Source organism: Lepidochelys kempii, chromosome 3 (assembly GCF_965140285.1).
Source record: "Lepidochelys kempii isolate rLepKem1 chromosome 3, rLepKem1.hap1, whole genome shotgun sequence".
Classification (NCBI taxonomy): Eukaryota; Metazoa; Chordata; order Testudines; family Cheloniidae; genus Lepidochelys; species Lepidochelys kempii.
The window spans coordinates 2887595-2906570 of record NC_136382.1 but is presented as its reverse complement, the minus strand read 5'-3'; the positions used below and the strand labels follow the sequence as shown (position 1 = coordinate 2906570).

General features: G+C 50.5%; 1 protein-coding gene across 2 annotated transcripts in view; it reads left to right on the top strand.

Moving 5' to 3' along the window:
- The window catches only part of KIF3C (kinesin family member 3C), a 65274-nt gene extending 46888 nt beyond the window's left edge, over nt 1–18386 (top strand). The window contains exons 3-8 of one of the 2 annotated variants that reach the window (XM_073335489.2): nt 778–900; nt 2024–2142; nt 6021–6137; nt 9258–9363; nt 11116–11291; nt 12690–18386. In XM_073335489.2, coding sequence (XP_073191590.1) covers nt 778–900; nt 2024–2142; nt 6021–6137; nt 9258–9363; nt 11116–11291; nt 12690–12783 — 735 coding nt within the window. In that variant the 3' untranslated portion in view covers nt 12784–18386. Of the gene's footprint in view, nt 1–777; nt 901–2023; nt 2143–6020; nt 6138–9254; nt 9364–11115; nt 11292–12689 lie in introns of both variants that reach the window. The other variant, XM_073335488.2, reaches the window with a different exon arrangement.
- Nucleotides 18387–18976: the final 590 nt, after the last annotated feature.

Sequence of the window (18976 nt, the reverse complement as noted above, 5' to 3'; positions counted from 1 at the left end):
AGTGAATAAATGAAGAGTCGGCACACCACTTCTGAAAGGTTGCCGACCCCTGATTTATATGATAGTTCACAGTTCCTTGGTGAACTTGACAAAACCTCTGGTCCTGAGTAACTGAGTCGTATAGTTAGGTGGCTTGTATTAAAGGAGTTGCCAGGCTCAGTCCAGTTCCCAGTGGACAGTGCCCAGACACCAGTGATGGGCACCCAGCAAAACACCACCGGTCAGACAGAATGCATTGCAAACCAAATTAAGGAGCTGTGTTTAAACTCCGTCCACCCAGGCGATACCACCATTTGTTCCCATCCACAGTGCCAAGGCAAGTGTGGGACAGCGGATGCCATACACAAGTACAGCTGCTTCATTCTGTCTTTGGCTTGGTGTAGCTAGATTCAAGGAGATCCCATTGTAGGGAAAGGGGAGGTCCATAGGCTTTGGGGTGACTCATCTCAACAATCCCTAGTCTCTAGGCCAAGACCGCGAATGCGACTGTGAGTTGTGGCGGCGTTGGCTGTGTGGTGGGCCAGAAAGGGGCTACCAACTTACCATCAGATGCTAATGACTTTCAGTCACTACAAGCCCAGCCAGCCATTGCGCTGGACACCCTGAGATGAAAGGCTCCAAATCACATGCCCAAATGTAGTCCCCCTCCACTGTAAAATTTGCATATAACTACCCATCATGCTCTGCAAGCCAGCAGGATGATTTTGATGGTGGGGGGTTGTTCCTGTTACTGACTCTTTCTTGTTCAACTGGGTTTTGTGTTTTTCCTGGATACAGAAACGTCGGGAGCGGGAGATGCAGCAGGAGATGCTGCTGCGGGATGAGGAGACCATGGAGCTGCGGGAGACCTTCACGTCTCTGCAGCAGGAAGTGGAGATCAAAACCAAGAAACTGAAGAAGGTGAGAGGCTGCCTGTGCTGGGACACAGCTGTGGGGAGCCAGTCTCAGGCTGGGTTTCTTTTTAATGACACTATAAGGTGCCTTTACTGTTGTGCTGAAACTGGGAGGAGGGTTGTGGGTTTGTCTTGCTTCCTGTGAACGTAGCACTTGCAGGACAAGTAGTGTCTAGGGTTGCCACTTCTGTAATTGCTGGTAACTGGACCCCCGAGGCCCTGCCCCTGCCCCACCTCTTCTCCCAAGGCCCTGCCCCTGCTCTGACTCTTCCCTCAAGGCCTTGCCCCTTCTCCGTCTCTTTCCCCAAGGCCTGGCCCCCATCGCTTGCTCCTCTTCCCACAGCCCCCTTTGCTCACTGAGTCATCTCAAGGAGCCTGCCGGCAGGTAGGAGGCAACCCTGGCTAAGCAGGAGCTGGTGCGAGTTAATGATCCAGCACTGCCCCTTGCCCTGCAGTAACTGGACTTTGGGTTCAGGTGCCCGGTTGCCTTTTCGACCAGACTTTCCGGTTGAAAACCGGGCACCTGGCAACACTGAATGGAACCCAGACACAGAAGCCAAAAACCGGACTGTCCAGGTAAAACCCGGACGGGTGACAACCCTAGCAGTGTCCCTGATTGTATCTGGGCTGCCGTAGGTCCATGACACCTTTGTGACATCGTGGCATGACGTTTTCAGTGCATGCTGCTACACAGGTGAGCCAGGCAGCTCCGACCACGGGGAAGATATTGCACACTGGGGCCTATAGTCTCCACAGGCCCCTCAGATCAAGGTGGAACACAGAGTGCTGGAATCACAGCTGCTGTCAGTCAGCATCACCAGATGAGGATCTGTCCCAAAGCCCCTGCAAGACTCTCCTTTGTAATAAAGGTGCAGCCCACTTCATTTAACCACATCCGGCACATGCGCAGCGTTCAGGCTCCTGCAAATGTTCCGTGTTGCTTAATGTTGGATGAACTTTGGGCTTCCCCAGTGTGAAGACCCAAAGACCCTAAGGAGACCCATTTTTCAGGTCTTTTGGGGATACTGTGAGTAAATGACTTGCTTTTCACATGGGATGAGACCTCAGGCCACATCCTGGAAGCTGCTGCATGAACAGGTACTAACAGAAGCTCTTTCGTGGTGTCCCAGCTGTACGCCAAGCTGCAGGCTGTGAAGGCAGAGATTCAGGACCAGCATGATGAGTACATCAGAGTGCGGCAGGACCTGGAAGAAGCGCAAAATGAACAGACACGAGAACTTAAACTCAAGTAAGTATCTCCTCACCTTAATGGGAAATGCGGGATACAAGCTGTCAGGGTTCCTTCCCCACTCTGAACTCTAGGGTACAGATGTGGGGACCTGCATGAAAGACCCCTTAAACTCATTTGTACCAGCTTAGGGTAAAACTTCCCCAAGGCACAAACTGTTTGCCTTGGAGGGTATGCTGCCACCACCAAGTGATTTAACAAAGAATCAGGGAAAGGACCTCTTGGAGTTCCTGTTCCCCCAAAATATCCCCCCAAGCCTTACACCCCCTTTCCTGGGGAGGCTTGAGAATAAACAAGATGAGCACAGACCAGCCTTGGGTTTTTAGGACCCTAAAAACCCAATCAGATTCTTAAAAACCAGAACTTTATTAGAAGAACAAAAAAAGATAAACAAAACACTCGGTAAGATTAGAATGGAAGATAATCTCACAGGCAGTCAGATTCAAAACATAGAGAATCTCTAGGCAAAACCTTAAGTTACAAAAAGACACAAAAACAGGGATACACATTCCCATCAGCACAGCAAATTTCACAAGCCCAAAAACAAAAGAAAATCTAACGTATTTTCTAGCTAGACTACTTACTAACTCTGTAGGAGTTGGATTGCTTGCTTTCTTGATCTGTCCCCGGCAGCGGCATCACACAGACAGACAGACAAAGCCTTTTCCCCCCCACCCAGATTTGAAAGTGTCTTGTCCCCTTATTGGTCATTTTGGTCAGGTGCCAGCCAGGTTACTTGAGCTTCTTAACCCTTTATAGGTAAGAGGATTTTTTAGTACTGTATCAGAGCTTCTTAACCCCTCCCCATTATATTTATGACACAAGCCCTGCCAGCCACAATTCCATTCTGACAGAAAAGGCAGAAATATTCAGAAAAGAGTTTTAAAATAATTAGCTGAGGAGCTTCCTGACCCAGGAATGTTCATTTTTCCAAATCTTGGAACACTGGGGAAGTTCCAGAGGATGGGGGAAAAGCTCATGTTGGGCTAATATTTGAAAAGAGTAAATGGGTTACCCGCGGTAGACCTGTAGGCCTGACGTCAATCCTGGAAAGACTCACGGAAGGCTGATAGGGGTCTCACTCAGTAAAAAATGAAAGGATGGTAGCATGATTAATGCCACTAAGTGCAGCGGTCTTAGCGTAGGGGAAAATAGGTCTTGTCAAACATTATAGCAAGAGATTTGAGAAGCTCAGTCTTACTAGTTTTTCCAGATTGAGAGGAGACTTGATCAGTCTACAAGTACCTACACGAGGAGGAGATTTCTGATAGTAGGCAGCTCCTTAATCTAGTAGAAAAGGCATCATGCGATCCAAGGGTTGGAAGCTGAAGCCAGACAAACTCAGTTGAGAATTAAGGTGCACATTTTTAACAGTGGGGATAATTAACCATTGGAACAACTTATCTCGGGATGTGGTGGATGCTCTGTCACTTGAAGTCTTTAAATCAAGACTGGATCTCTTTCAGAACTGCTTTAGCTCAAATAGAGGTTCTTGATACAAGAATCACTGGGTGAGGCCCTTTGGCCTGTGTTATGCAGGAGGTCAGCTAGAGGATACTAATGCTCTCTTCTGGCCTTAAAATCCAGAGTCCACATGACTCACGAGGAGACCGTTGCAAATAATCAAGGGATGAGTGTAGCTGTATGGGCAGGCTTTATGCTGGGGGACAGAGTGGGATGAATTAATTACCCTGGACCAGGGAAGAATCAGTGTCTCAGCTGTGGATGGACACTGGGGATTTTTGCATGTAAATTAAGTAAGTGTAAATGGACATGCTTGATCACGTGGGTCTGGCTTTCAAAATCTGGCTCAAGTGGAGCCAATAAAAAGCAATGTTCGTGCTAGACCCCGTGTGTTCATACTCTGAGGAAGACCAGCTACCTCCCAGCGGAATGTCTACGCTACATCCATACCCCCCGTCAACACCATGTTACAGGTTGGGGAAAGTATGAGTTAACGAGCTTTCCCTGTAGCGCGTTAATAACATTCAGACAGTGCTTTGGTATAAAGTGCTATACAATACGTGCTAAGGAGGCCTGTCAAGTGATTAAAATAATAAGAGCGATTAATCACACTGTTAATAATAGAATACCATTCGTTTAAATATTTGTGGATGTTTTCTACATTTTCAAAGATGTTGATTTCAATTATAACGCAGAATTCAAAGTGTACAGTGCTCACTTCATATTTATTTTTTATGATAAATATTTGCACAGTAAAAATAAAATATTTTTCAATTTCCCCATTACAAGTACTGTAGTGCAATCTCTTTATCATGAAAGTTGAATTTACAAATGTAGAATTATGTACCAAAAAAAACCTGCATTCAAAAATTTAAAAAAATGTAGAACTTTAGAGCCTACAGGTCCACTCAGTCCTACTTCTTGTTCAACCAATCGCTCAGACAAACAAGTTTGGTTACAATTTGCAAGAGATAATGCTGCCTGCTTCTTGTTCACAATGTCACCTGAAAGTGAGAACAGGTGTTCTCATGGCACTATTGTAGCTGGTGTCGCAAGATATTTACATGCCAGGTGCACTAAAGATTCATATGTCCCTTCATGCTTTAACCACCATTCCAGAGGACGTGCATCCATACTGATGACAGGTTCTGCTAGATAACAATCCAAAGCAGTGAGGGCTGATGCATGTTCATTTTCATTATGAGTCAGATGCCACCAGCAGAAGGTTGATTTTCTTTTTTGGTGGTTCGGGGTCTGTAGTTTCCGCATCAGAGTGTTGCTCTTTTAAGATTTCTGAAGGTATGCTCCACACGTCGTCCCTCTCAGATTTTGAAAGGCTCTTCAGTGTCTTAAACCTGGGTCAAGTGCCATAGCTATCTTTAGAAATCTCACATTGGTACCTTCTTTGTGTTTTGTGAAATCTGCAGTGAAAATGTTCTTAAAATGAACAACATGTGCTGGGTCATCATCTGAGACTGCCATGAGATGAAATATATGGCAGAGTGTGGGTAAAACAGAGCAGGGAACATACAATTCTCCCTCAAGGAGTTCAGTCACAAATTTAATTAATGCATTATTTTTTTAACGAGCATCATCAGCATGGAAGCATGTCCTCTAGAATGGTGGGTGAAGCATGAGGGGCTTACGAATGTCTAGCATATCTGGCATGCAGATACCTTGCAATGCCAGCTACAAAAGTGCCATGCAAATGCCTGTTCTCACTTTCTGGTGACATTGTAAATAAGAAGTGGGCAGCAGTATCTCCCATAAATGTAAACAAACTTGTTTGTCTTAGCGATTGGCTGAATAAGAAGTAGGACTGAGTGGACTTGTAGGCTCTAAAGTTTTGCATTATTTTGTTTTTGAGTGCATTTATGTATCAAAAAAAATATAGATTTGTAAGTTTCACTTTCATGATAAAGAGATTGCACTACAGTACTTGTATGAGATGAATTGAAAAATACTGTTTCTTTTGGTTATCATTTTTACAGTGCAAATATTTGTAATAAAAAATAATAATATAAGGTGAGTAAGGGACTTGCAGAGTTATTGTCTAAAAACAAAGCTTATAGGAAATGCTGTGTCTCTTTTCTCTGATTGATGTGCTCGGTCTCTTTCTGTCCCCATCTCTCTCTGGCTGGCTGTATTTCTCTCTGTGCGATCTTTGATTCTGTCATTTTATCCTATTTTTACCTGTTCGTCTTCCCCTTTGCTCTCATGTTTCCCTCTCCCATTTCTCTGTGTGTCGGCCCATCCTCCCCCCAATCTCTCTCTCCTCTTTTCCCAACACTTTGCTTCTTCCCACCTTTTCTCCCATTCATCTCCCCCTTTCCTTCTTCTCACTCCCTCGCCCCTTTTGTCTTGCCACCCCCACTTGCTCACTCCAACTCCCTCTTACCCTGGCTTTTGCTCAGATACTTGATCATTGAGAACTTTATCCCTCCTGAAGAGAAGAACAAGATCATGAACCGCCTGTACTACGACTCTGAGGAGGACCAGTGGAAGTTCCAGCCGCTCGTGCCTGCTGGGGGGTAAGGCTGCCATTCTGGGAGAGGAGGCCTGGCCTACCAGTGGGGTATTTTTCTGAGGCACTGGTGGTGCCCCCTCATGGCTGCAGGAGGGAGGATTCTGAATGGGGAGAATTAGCTGTCTGGGATGGAAGAGCGAGCGGAAGCCCAGCGGGGCAGGGACAGCCTGTCCGTTACTGTGTTATTGTCTCGCAGAGCGGAGAACCCTCCTTAACACCATAACACGTTGTCACTGTCCAGCTGCAGCCTCACAAAACACCTCCTGAGGGGTGAATTTGGCCCAGAGTCTCAGAGGGGAGTGCTCTGAAGAATGGGCACCGGCAGAAAAGAACAACCTCTGACCGCGGTGTGGGGACACAGCCCCCTCTTCCTTCCCCCGCTCTGCCCCTGCCCCACCTCTTCCCACCCAGTTCTGCCCCCTCTCCCGAGCGCGGCCCATCCCTGCTCCTCCCCCTCCCACCCCAGCACCTCCTGCATGCCGCGGAACAACTGATCACGGTGGGCGTGCGGCGCTGGGAGGGAGGGGGAGGAGTTGCTCGGCAGGGCAGGAGGCATTGAGGGAGAAGTGGGGAGCTGGTTGCCGGTGGGTGCTAAGCACCCGCTAATGTTTTTGCATGGGTGCCTGAAGCCCCACGGAGTTGGCGCCTATGTATGGTACCAACCAGCTTTGTGTCTGGCAAGGTGTGCCCATGTCAGGCAGCAGAGCGGTGACCTCGCTGCCAGAAGGAGAAAAGCTCTGCCATTTGCTCTGTTCTTGTAATAAAAGGCCTGAACCCTCTAGCTCATGGCCACAGCACTGCAGGGCCTGGGGAGGTTCGGGCAGGAGAGTTAAGGTGGGCAGCTGAGGTAGCTGCCTGGCCCCTCTCTCTCCGAGGAGACAGCTGCTGCTTTCCCACTGCTCAGCCCTGCTCAGCACTGGCTACGTAGCACTCCGAGGGACCTGGGAGTGCCAGGGCCATGTGACAGGAGCAGAATGGAGAGAGCGAAAAGCCTTCGCCTGGCTTGCGGCTCCATCCCCCTCACTAGAGAGCCTGTCAAGCCAAGGACAGGGTTTCAAACTTTTCCAGTGGTTTGTTCACTTCTTATGCTGGAGATCCTGTCTGCACACCTCCCCCACCCTCCTCCTGGTGTCCCTAGCCTCTGTTTGTCAGAGGGTGGAGCTGGATGGCAGGAGAGAGATCACTTGATCATTACCTGTTAGGTTCACTCCCCCTGGGGCACCTGGCATTGGCCGCTATGGGAAGAGAGGACACTGGGCTGGATGGACCAGTCTGACCCAGTGTGGCCGTTCTTGTGTTCCTCACAATCTCAGCTCCTTCCTCTTCTTCTCCACCCCATCTGCCAAGCCCAGGGGGGAACCACTGTATTTTAACCCTCCCCCATAGTCCCCGGCACTCATACACTGAAACTCAATGGCCTGATCTGCTTGGCTCATTCTCCCAGTGGCTGCTCAGCTGCTGGCGTTCAGTTCTTTATGGAAGCAGCTCAATTCCTCTTGACGGGAGCTGCCACATCAACCAGCATCTCTTCCCTGCCAGCCATAGGCAGCTGGTAATGGAGGCTGGGGGAGGCTAAGATTCCCCAAAACTCTGCTAATTCTCCCCGCTGCAGCCCCGAGGCTGGGCTGTGGCAGGGCTCAGAGGTCCTGTGGGCAGCTCAGGCTCAGGGCTCAGTCCTGGCTGGCTGGCCAGGGCTTGGGGCTCCTCCAGGCTGCTCCAGGCACTGGCAAGCCAGCTGGGGCTCTGGACTGCTCTGGTCACCAGCAGGCCAGCCAGGGCTCGCAGATCTGCCGGTAGCCCAGCCGATCAAAGCTGGGGGGTGGAAGGAGTTGGGGGCAGAGCCTTGGGCAGAAGGGACGGAGCAAGGCAGGGCCTTGGGCAGAAGAGGCAGGGCAGGGGGCTAGCCTTCCCAAATGGGGAGTGCATATGCCCCCATGCTGCCAGCCCTCATGATCAGCCAGTGCTCCGCTCCACACGGATATACTCCATGGGCCGTGCAATTTGAGAACCAGTGATGAAGGCTAATGCAAAGCTGATGGCTCAGGGAAAGCAGACACTATGCACAGGCAGATTTGATGTTTCTGACTAAGGTTTTTATTTATTTAGGCTTGGCAGAATTTTAATTTTTTTTATAATGTTGATGGATAATATCAGTTTGTGTTTACAATATTTTTTAATTTAAATTTTCACAGTTGTGGAAAATTATGTGGGGAGCAGATAGTGGGGGCTCACACAGTGAGGACTTCATGACAGTTGACACTGAGATTCAAACAGTTAAAGCTTTCTAACCATCGAAAACACAAATTGTCACCATCACATGCCAGAATAGCCAGAGGAAATAGCCTTACATCAAACTTTTAAGTTCTCAAGCAGCATCTTTCTGACGTTGCCGATCTGCAAACCTCAATTATCATCCGTTGAAATATTTTCCATCGGTGTGTCCGGGTGCAGTGAAACTGACGTTTACTGGCACCTGTAGATAAAAAGCTAATTCTTCCCAGCCTGTATTTATTGGCTGACCCAGATCATCATCACTGGCCCTTCTGCCTGTGATCCCAGTGATGGACAAGCCTCAGGAGCTTTGGAGGTTCTTGGATGAGCCCCCCAAAGTTCAGCTGCTTCTCCAAGTCTCTCTTCTTTGCCTCCCCTCTGGCCCCCTTGGCTTTCAACTTTCCAACCCAGCAAGCACCCTCTTGTGATCTTCCTGTCCAGGGATTCACAGGTCACAACTTCCTGAGAGAGCCTGTTCCATTGCCTGATAATCTATTCCAGTGCTGTGTTACTCAGCCGCAAGATTCCTGTACTAATTTCCATCCCTCTGCTGTTAGCCATACCCCTTGGACCTCCCCTCAAATTTCTCTGGTAGCTAAAGGCTTACACCTTTCATCCCTGTAGATGGTCTCTGTTAATGATGTGCAGTAGAAGTCAAACCTTGGCAGTCTAGGGGATCAGCTCTCCACCATACCCTGGGCACAGAACAGGAAGGAAGAGAAGACCAACTCTGCAGAAATTTACATCCATTTAGAGAGAGACTGAGGCAGCCAATTCCATGCTTTGTCTGGATTTATTTTTAGTGGATAATTTTATATGGTAAAAATGTTTATTATAAATTTCTCCTTAGCAGCAACAACCAAATGAAGAAGAGGCCAACCTCTGCCGTGGGCTACAAGAGACCCATCAGCCAGTATGCGCGGGTGGCCATGGCCATGGGATCCCACCCGAGGTACCGGGTGAGTGCAGGAGCTGAAAGGAGGGGTGGAGTGAAGTCATTGCGTGGACAGATGGGAAAAAGGTGGAACCGATCTATGGCTGGGTGAATTGATGGAGGGAATGAGGGAATCAAGGGAATGGATCCTCTGAGAGTGGAAATGTGGTGGCTCCTTTTCCTGGGGTATAAGGCGTCACATCAGCAGGAAGAGAAGTTTAGCTTTGTGAAGCAGAGCACCTGGATGGAGCATGTTCGAGGTCCAGCGTTGAAGAGCATCTCTAAGCTTGTGGGGTTGGAGGGGTTATCACCCACCTGACAACTACGCTCGTTGGCCTGGGAAGAGGAGCTCTGTTTGAAGGGCCAAAGGAAGCCAGCTCCCGCTCCAAGCCATGCTAAGCTCTTCACAGTGTGATACAGGAGGGCCAGGGAGCAGCGGGAGAGTGCTAGAGGGGAAATATATAAGTTTAAGGCTAATTAAGGCGTGGTTCACTGTAGACTAGGGAAGGTGGCTGCAGGTTAATTGGAGCACCTGCAGTCAATTAAGGCCTTGTTAGGAACCTAATAAAACCCCCTGCGTCAGGCAGATAGAGGGGGAGGAGGAAGGAGAGAGGACTGGAGCTTGGAGGTGTGTGGAGAGATTTGGAAGATCTGAGAATTGGAGTAAGGGAGACCCTGCCCAGTAGGACAGGGAGACTCCCTTCCCCACAGCATCTAAGGACTGAGGGTAACCCCACCTAAGGGGGATGAGGGTAAGAAACCCACAGGGGTTGAGAGGGGCTGGGACTCAGAGTGAGGAGCAAACCCAGACCCCTCCCCTGCTTCCCTCCTCTACCACCTTCCCAGGCTAGTAGCAGGGCCCTCAGCACCCAAGAGCAGGGGCAAAGGGGGGCATCTTAGCTCCCTGCCAAGAAAAGCGCAGGACCCACCGGACTAACATCGGCCATCTTGCCACAACAGTTTGCACTGTCTGCTTCCAGGTGAGGGGAAAGGTGCCACAGAGCAGGCTTACACCCACAGCATCTCCCCCACAGCCCTGCCAGCTAAATTCACCAGCAGAGGTATCTTCTCCCACCCCCACCAATCCTCTCATGGATCAGTAACGGCTAAAAAAAAGGAAACAACGGGTAGGAATAAATGGTCCATTTTCAGAATGGAGAGGGGTAAATAGCAGGTCCCCCAGGGGTCTGTACTGGTCCCAGTGCTGTTCAACATACTCATCATCAATTATCTGGAAAAAGGGACAAAATTATAATGGGGTTCAAAAAAGAACTAGATAAGTTCATGGAGGATAGGTCCATCAATAGCCAGAAGCTGGGAATGGATGACAGGGGATGGATCACTCAATAAGTGACCTGTTCTGCTCATTTCCTCTGAGGCACCTGGCATTGGCCACTGGTGGAATACCAGATACTGGGTTAAATGGACCACTGGTTGTTCTGATGTTCTAACTCAGACAGCTGCTCGCTGCCCTGTGTGCAATGCAGTTGGGGCCTCTCAGTCCTGTCCCTCGTGGACGCATCATCACAAGTGGCACTAGCCGACTCTCTTGCAGGAGCTGAGGTTTGAGCAGGCCATGGAGAGCAAGCTGGGGTAGGTCGGAGTATATAAATGGGAGGCAGTGTATCTGGGGAGAGTGACCTACAGCTGCCCCAATAGAAAAAAATCTCCTGCCCCCAAGACTGAGCCCAGCTTTTCTGCAGGTGATCAGTGGGTCTGCCTGTGCCCATGTCAGTGAATCCATTTGTTGGTGTTGTTTTCATCCTGTTCCATGAAGGCTGAGAACATCATGTTCCTGGAGCTGGATCTCTCTCCCCCAGCTGTGTTTGAGTTTGAGCTGACTGGGGACCAGGGTGAGCAGGACCCACGAGCTCTGCACCTTGAGAGACTGATGCGCCTGGATAGTCTCCTAGAGCGGCCGGCAGCTGCCAGGGTGAGGAAGTCCCGATCCTGGTGAGTGTCCGCTGGGGTGAAGTGAAAAACAGCCTGATTCTGATGCCTGCTGGCGCTCAGTGGGGTGAACGTGAGGGCTGAAGGGAGGCAGGGACCTCTGAACAGGGTGGAAGGGGCAGAGCGGAAATGAGCAGCTGTGAGGTCCCCACTGGTCTGCCAGGGAATAATTAATAACCAGTTGCATTGAAATAATAACCCATCTGTTCCATGCCTGGCACGTTTGTTGCTGCTGGGGCGTCTGTTCTTCAGGCTGGAGAATCAGAGAATGAGGAAGCTCCAAGCATGGCGGAGGAGAGAAAGGCAATCCCCTGGTCTCTGCTTTAGGGTCCTTTCCCTGGTGAAGTGCGGGGGCGGGGATGCGCTTATGTGTACATCTGTCTCATCACCCCCCTCTGCCTCTATTACGTACCCACCTCCTCGGGACTGGGGAGGGTTCACTCGATGCCCAGACAGCACCGGCCAGAGGGAAAGTACTGTGTGCCCGTGCTAGGTTTTATTTTCGAGTGCAAGCAGCGACCTCTGCCAATGCTCAGGACCCCACAGAGATGACAAGCTTGTTACTGGACTGGTGGGACCTCATCCTGCCCAAGCCAGGCAGTTTCAAGGACACGGGGGCTGTTTACATGGCCAGAGCCCCTGCACAAGTCTAGAGCAGGTCTCTGTCCGTGAGGCCCTACCAGACTCCCTGCACTAGGGACCCGAGTCTCATCGGTCACAGCAAACACTGCCCAGCATTGCCCAGTCTTGACGCCTCAGCCAGCTTGAACCATTAGTCCTGACAAGCCCGTGGTTCAGGGCTGCCATCTCGATAAAGAGCCTGCACTGGTGCCAGGGCAGGAAACCGCTTTCCATCCGGCTTTTAGTGCAGGGTTAACAAGCCCAGAAAGAACCTGGGACCAAGATTTTCAAATTTGGAAGCCTAAAGTTTGGCACCTAAACTGAGTGAGTGCCCCAGTTCCTGGTGGCTAGACACTAACCTTAGTTTTGTGGCTGTTGTTAAACCAGTGTTAAAAGCAGGATGGCAATGACACCAAACATGTACAGGGTCTCCCATCCCACAGCCTGCAGCCTCCTCTGGCCTGCAGCGCAGCACCTAGTCCAGAGTCTGCCGGTGACCCCAGGGAACTCCGTGTGCCTCCCACGTGGGTATGAAGGGCAGAACTGACTCTGCTGGGATTTGACCCTGTGATTCAAAGGGTGTTTCGTGCTGATGCTGTAGCATTTATTCCATCCCCTCAAGCTTCACATGAGTTTCCTTTACAGCGACTCGCTGAAGAAAGTGGCTGGCGTTTCCAGTTAGGGGAGCTGGATGGGAGGCTGGGAGGAGGGAGAGAAGTGGGAGGAGGTGGGCGATGTGACAGGAGACCAGTTTTTCTCTTTTTCTTGTCCCACTCTCAGGTGCCAGACGCCCCGGCCGCTGCCACCCTCAACAACTCACAATTCCCTGGCATCCATGTCCCAGCGCCCCCCCACGATGCCAGCTCATGAGTGACGCCCTGCAGCTCCTCCCTTCCCTTCCATCTTATAGCAAGGACTACGCCACCCATCACTGGCTGCTTCCGAAAACGCTCGGCTGGGGAAGGGGATTCCCCGCTGGCAGCCTCCCCGCCCGGTCCCATCTCGTCTTTGTCTTCAGCTACTTCTCGTGTGTGTGTGTGATTGTGTGAGACACTCAGCGTCAGTTCCTGGGGACACGGGCGCTGCCTCCCTCCCCGCCTCTGGATCTGTCACTTTATTTATTGATCGTATTTATTTATGAAGCGGATTGGCAATGCAGAGTTAGGAGAATAAGTTCAAAATAAGGCTCAGCCTAGGTGGGTGGTGGGCACCATGTAGATTTCTCCCTTCTACTACCCCCCATCTTGTTTAAAACAGGAGCCAGCCGCAGCCTGCGGAAGCTGCATTTTCATCGTGTCATTGGCATACTCCCCACTCCTACTGCACAGTCACCTCCTCGGGGCGGAAACAAGCAGACGGTGGGAGAGAAGCTCTGCCCTCTCTCTCTGATGGCTTTCTCGTGAGATGAGATCACTCAGAGCTCTCCATGGACTCCGCGTGTGGGGTGGTTGTTTGCTTTGCCAGATTCCCTGGGATACCCCACGAGACCCGTGCCCCGGCGAACAGCCGTTCCCACACGTGTTTGGGGATTTTCTGGCAGCTGGGCCTTGCGTTTGCTGGCCCCGGACAAAGAGACACTTCCTGTGCTCTATCAACAGTGGCAGCAGCAGGGACGTCTCCTTGAGTTCTGGGCTCAGCTCTTGCCCCTTGATGAACAAAGGGGGTGTGAATTAACCAAACCCAGCCAACGGGGGGAGCTAAAGTTTTCCAGTGATCCTGAGACTTTGCTCGCCAGCTGCACCTTTTGGAGATGGTTGGGCCTGCCCCATTAAGTCATCGGACATCCAACTTGGTTCACAGTCCCTCGTTGGGGTGGAGCAGCCAGTGGGCATCTCCTGTTCTCCCCAAAGAAGTGCACAGAGGCTGGAGAACAACATTATCTACTTGAAAACTGACCTCCCAGGTCAAAGCAGAAACGAAAATATCTACTGTCCCTGGCACTAGAGGGAAAGAATCAGTGAAGGGCAGACGAACACATTTATCCCATGCACTGGCTACCTGGACTGGGTGATACAAGAAGGTGTTAAACTGCTAGTCTCAAAAACATCTTTGGTCTGGTGCAGGGGCTGTGGAGGAGGGCAGGGAAGCTAGTAAAAGAAGGAGGGACAAGAGGCGAGGCACTTTTGTCCAGTCCTGAGGAGGAGGATTAAAACATGGCTCTGGCAACAGCATGGGTGGCTATTCTTAGAACAAAGTTCAGTGTTCCTGAGTGTGTCGACGTTCAACAGTTCAGCTGAGGGCAGGTGCATCCTCACCTGGGACCTGGTTGGGTGTGCCAGGCCGCTGGGTGAGCGTAGACAGTTATGGGCTCTTGGATGGTTTGCAAATGTGCAGTGCTGGGGAATGGGATGGGGAGAGATCAAAGACCTTTGCAAGATCATAGTCGATGGGAAAGTGATTTATCGGGTTCACCTAAGAAGACTTGGATTATGAAATTGTCCTTCCACTTTTCCTGGTCTGAGGCCAGCACCCTGCTGGAGCAGAAGAAGGAGATGCGTCCTGGAATCCAGACGCCTGGGCTTGAACTAGGAAATCCAAGGAGAATATGAGGGCTGGCCCCATAGAGGGTATTGTGAGACCAAGGGAGTTTCTTATTAGGGTCTGGCCACTGCCTGTCTTGTAGCCTTCTGCACTTACGGCTGCTTCCCTCTCTCCCTGTCTCTGTCACTGCTGTTTGCTTCTGCCAGGCTTTCTAGAACTTTCCTCTTCCAGGTGCACAGGTGTTGAAACCCACAGGCCATTGAATTGGGGTGGGAACGGAGGAGTGAGAAGGGCTGGGGCCTCACTCAGCTTTCAGAGGGGAGACACCAACAGCATCTTCTTTCAAAGAGTTTGAGTGCTACATAAAGCGGGGGGAGGGTCATTGCAGGGATCACTGGGTAGCAAATCCCTGCATCATGGGAATCAGCTAATTAGTCTCCCCAGATCGAGGGCTTCGTTTGTACAGGTTAGAGAAGAGCAAACCACTGCTGAGTCAGCTTTCCAGTTAGCCCCCGGGTCACGGACGGGTAAAGCATGGCCGATGGAGTCCCTGGAACGCAACAACAGGGCTTTCAACCACCCTCTTGTTTCATACCATGGTGTAGCCCATGGAAGCCGCAGCCTGCCTTTCAGCGTGTAGCAGCCCTGCCCTGCTGCCTACCAGGCCCTGGAGTCTCAGCTGGCCACATGTGCTTGTTTAAAGATGAAGCCAGCTGCTACTTTCTCGAAGATGCGTTCAGGCTGCCAACCAGCCAGCATGGCGCTTCCAAACTGGGCCCTGGGCAGCGTGTAGGCCCCTGCTTCTGCGTTACTAGAGTCAACAATGCTTGTGCAGTATCACCACTAAGGCTTCTCTCGGGCTCGCCCCTTTCACCAGCTTCTGATGGAGGAAGGATGCCCTCATTGTGCCTTGCATCACTTCAGACGATGCGGGTGTGTAAAGCTGGTGAGAGAAGCCACAGCTCTCTGGCTGAGGTTAGAAACTAGCCCTGCCCATCTGCAGCAGGTAGAAAAGCTAACGGAGCACCCCAAAAAAGCACATTCACGTGAAAGATCCATGAGCTCGCATCCATGGACGATCCTCCATGGGACTGGGGAACACGCTGCCATAGAGCAGTACCTGTCACAGGGAGTGTCAGTGAGAGGAGCAAAGGGAGGTGAGAGTGAAAGCTGGGGTGCATTCATACTCTGTCTGTGGCCACGAAGATGTCCCTTCTCCAATGCCAGCTCCTTACCGAAACTATCAAAGACAGGCTCAGTCCCCTTGGGACTTATCCCCACACTTACAAAATAGAGCACTGGGCTGCAGGAGGAAGGATACAGACTGAAAAGTGGGGGCACCATGTACCCCCTTCAGATACGCTAGGGGCTCCCCAATTCTCCCATCTCCATGCTAAGTAATGGGACTGGGGAAGCAGAGATCTGTCCTAGTTTTGTGTGGATGCGGGGCAGGGGGGTGATCAGGTTTTGTGGGATGGAACTAGCTGAGGCTAAAAAGGGGGAGCTGCTGCCAGACTCCTTGTGGGTGGACAGTTCACTCTCTCCATCAGGTGCAAAAGTCTGCAGCGGATGGTTTCTCCTCATTCCTGCTGCCTCACCCTAGAGCTTGGCCCATAATGTTGTGAAGAAGCATGGGGGTCTGGGCTGGCTTAACCTGAGAGATTGGCTCCTTTATCTCACCCAGAAGCAGGAGACCTGCCTCAGGAGCTCCAAACTCATTAAACGTCTCTCCAGATGAGAGGAGAGAGCTAATGTGGAGGGTGAGCAGCTGGGAGTGATTGCATAGACAACATACCAGGTGAAGTCGCTTTTCTCTAGCACCGTTCACGGGGAGTGACTTGGGCTCCAACCCTCCTTCAGGGACAATGCTGCGGGGGGGTCAAAAGCAGCTCCCCACCCAAATGCACCCATGGCAAGTGTGTCCCATTCCCAGCTCCCAGAACAAAACCTCTTCTTCCCCTTTACTGAAGAGTACTCATCTGGAGTACTGTGTCCAGTTTTGGGCCCCACACTACAAGAAGGATGTGGATAAATTGGAGAGAGTCCAGCGAAGGGCAACAAAAATGATTAGGGGTCTAGAACACATGACTTATGAGGAGAGGCTGAGGGAACTGGGATTTTTTAGTCTGCAGAAGAGAAGAAAGAGGGGGGATTTGATAGCTGCTTTCAACTACCTGAGAGGTGGTTCCAAAGAGGATGGTTCTAGACTATTCTCAGTGGTAGCAGATGACAGGACAAGGAGTAATGGTCTCAAGTTGCAGGGGGGGAGGTTTAGATTGGATATTAGGAAAAACTTTTTCACTAGGAAGGTGGTGAAACACTGGAATGCGTTACCTAGGGAGGTGGTAGAATCTCCTTCCTTAGAGGTTTTTAAGGTCAGGCTTGACAAAGCCCTGGCTGGGATGATTTAATTGGGGATTGGTCCTGTTTTGAGCAGGGGGTGGGACTAGATGACCTTCTGGGGTCCCTTCCAACCCTGATATTCTATGATTCTATGAAGAGGAACTTGAACTAACTGAGCCAGCTGCAGAACAAATCTCCCACCTTCCATTTCTGCGTTGCCTTTAACGCCCAGCCGTGGGATGCCTGATTTGCAGAAGGGTTGTGTGCGCCCCCGATGTAGCTTTAAACACAGCCCGAGAGAGCTGCTGGATTTTCATTCCAGTGCCAGAGCCTCCTCCTCCAGTAAGCGTGCTGGAAATTGGCAGAGCTAGACACAAAGGCCCCTGTAGGCAAATGCAGTTGCCCTTTAGCTCCTGTCCATCCATTTCTAGGACTCCAGCACAGGCCAGTTCTGTGGTGGTAGATACCCAGTTTTAGACACGCTGGCCTCTGTGCCTGCCCACCCACTCTTAGCACAGAGACGCCCCTGCTCTCTTCTATCGCATGGTGCATAGGGTGGGTAAGGCAGACACGGGTGACTAGCCTGCCTCTCAAGGGCTAAATACCATCTCCCACCGCCTCTGGTGCCGAGCCTGTTTGCCCTCTGGAGGTTATTTTCTGTGCCCTGGTGACGCACAGGACCCAGACAGGATTATGGCTGAGATGGGGCCCATGTGAAAACTCTCCAGCCGACTCAGCTGCTCTCGTTAAGAAACCTCCCCTGGGGGTTGGAAATTTGACACAGACACTCTGGGGTCACATCTCACCCCTTGGCCAGCTTTGAATTTTGATTTTGACCTAAGAAAACTCCGCAGGTGGCGCCCCCTGTTGATGGTGTGCAGACTGCGGGGGGGCGGGGCTGAGCTCTCAATGCCTAAGTGCCGCTTTGACGCATCTGTTGCGCGTGGACGTCTGAGAGTCTCGCGCACGCTCTAGCTGCTGCTGCCAGTAACCTCACGATCTTCGTAGCACAAAAACCAAGCAAGGCTGTAAATAAATACTGGTTATTTAAGATGAGAACCACGAAGCTAGCCCTCTGCCTTGGTACGATGGGCTGGATCACTCCCACAGCCTCACTGCGTTGCTGCAACAACCTCGGGTGTATATTTCTATTGTTCTTTGTATGTTGGTATGTACGTGTTTCCATAGGAACGTATGTAGGTGTGTGTGGGCGTGCGTGTGTGTCACCAAGGGGACTAGTTACTGTTGGTGTGAGCGACGACCGGGGGCAAATTCCAGAGGGGGTTAGCAGGTTGGTATTTTTTTTTTAATTGATCAGCTGATTGACAAGGTGAGGGCCTTGATTAGGACCAAATTTTTGTGCCTGTTGTTATGGTGATTTATTTAGAAATCAAAAGTTTCCTGTATGGTGGCCCATCCTTGTCACTCTATACATATGAATATACAGGACATATTATAAATATATATATATATATTATACATACCGTGCTGGGAAAGGTCATTGTCCTCACACCCCCTCTGGCTTTGGATGGACACTTCTTCAATACTCTGTAAGGTAGCTTTGATGTGGTGCTGGAAATGAACAGAAAGTTCCAGCACCTTTCAAAATGGCAACAAGGACCACAATAAAGGAATGAGCATCATTGCAAAGAAGGCTGCTGCCTCATTCATTTGTGTTTTTTTCCAAACAGGGACCCACCAGAATCGTGGCAGGGTGACCCAAATAAATCCCCTACTCAACAGCTGCACACAGCAGAGCTGCTAGACAGCTCAGGGAGTTGGAATTAGGACATCTGGCTCTGCCGTTTATTCACTGTGTGAACCAGGGCAACCGTAACTGCTAACAACACTCATACTGCAGCATTTTTACTGTGGCACCTTAGTAGCATTGCTGGGTGATTTACAGAAACACGGTCCCTGCCCCAAAGGCTTTACAGTCTCAAGTGGACAGAGAACGTGATGCCCGACAAAGGGTGGGGCTGAGGAAGGAGGGATGATGTGTAAAGAAGGGAACAGATGGGAGGACAAGAGTATAGAAGCAGGACAATATGGTCTGCAATACAAATAATACTAGGAAGGATCCACAGAGCACTCCAAGGCTGCAGGTTGAGGGATTGGGAGGATGGTGGAGTTCTCAGCAGTGATGGGAAAAGGGGAAGAGGAGCAAGTCTTGGAAGGAAAAACGAAAGGTCAGGTTTTGCCATTCTTTAGTTTAATTAAGTGTTGAGACACTCTAAGGAGAT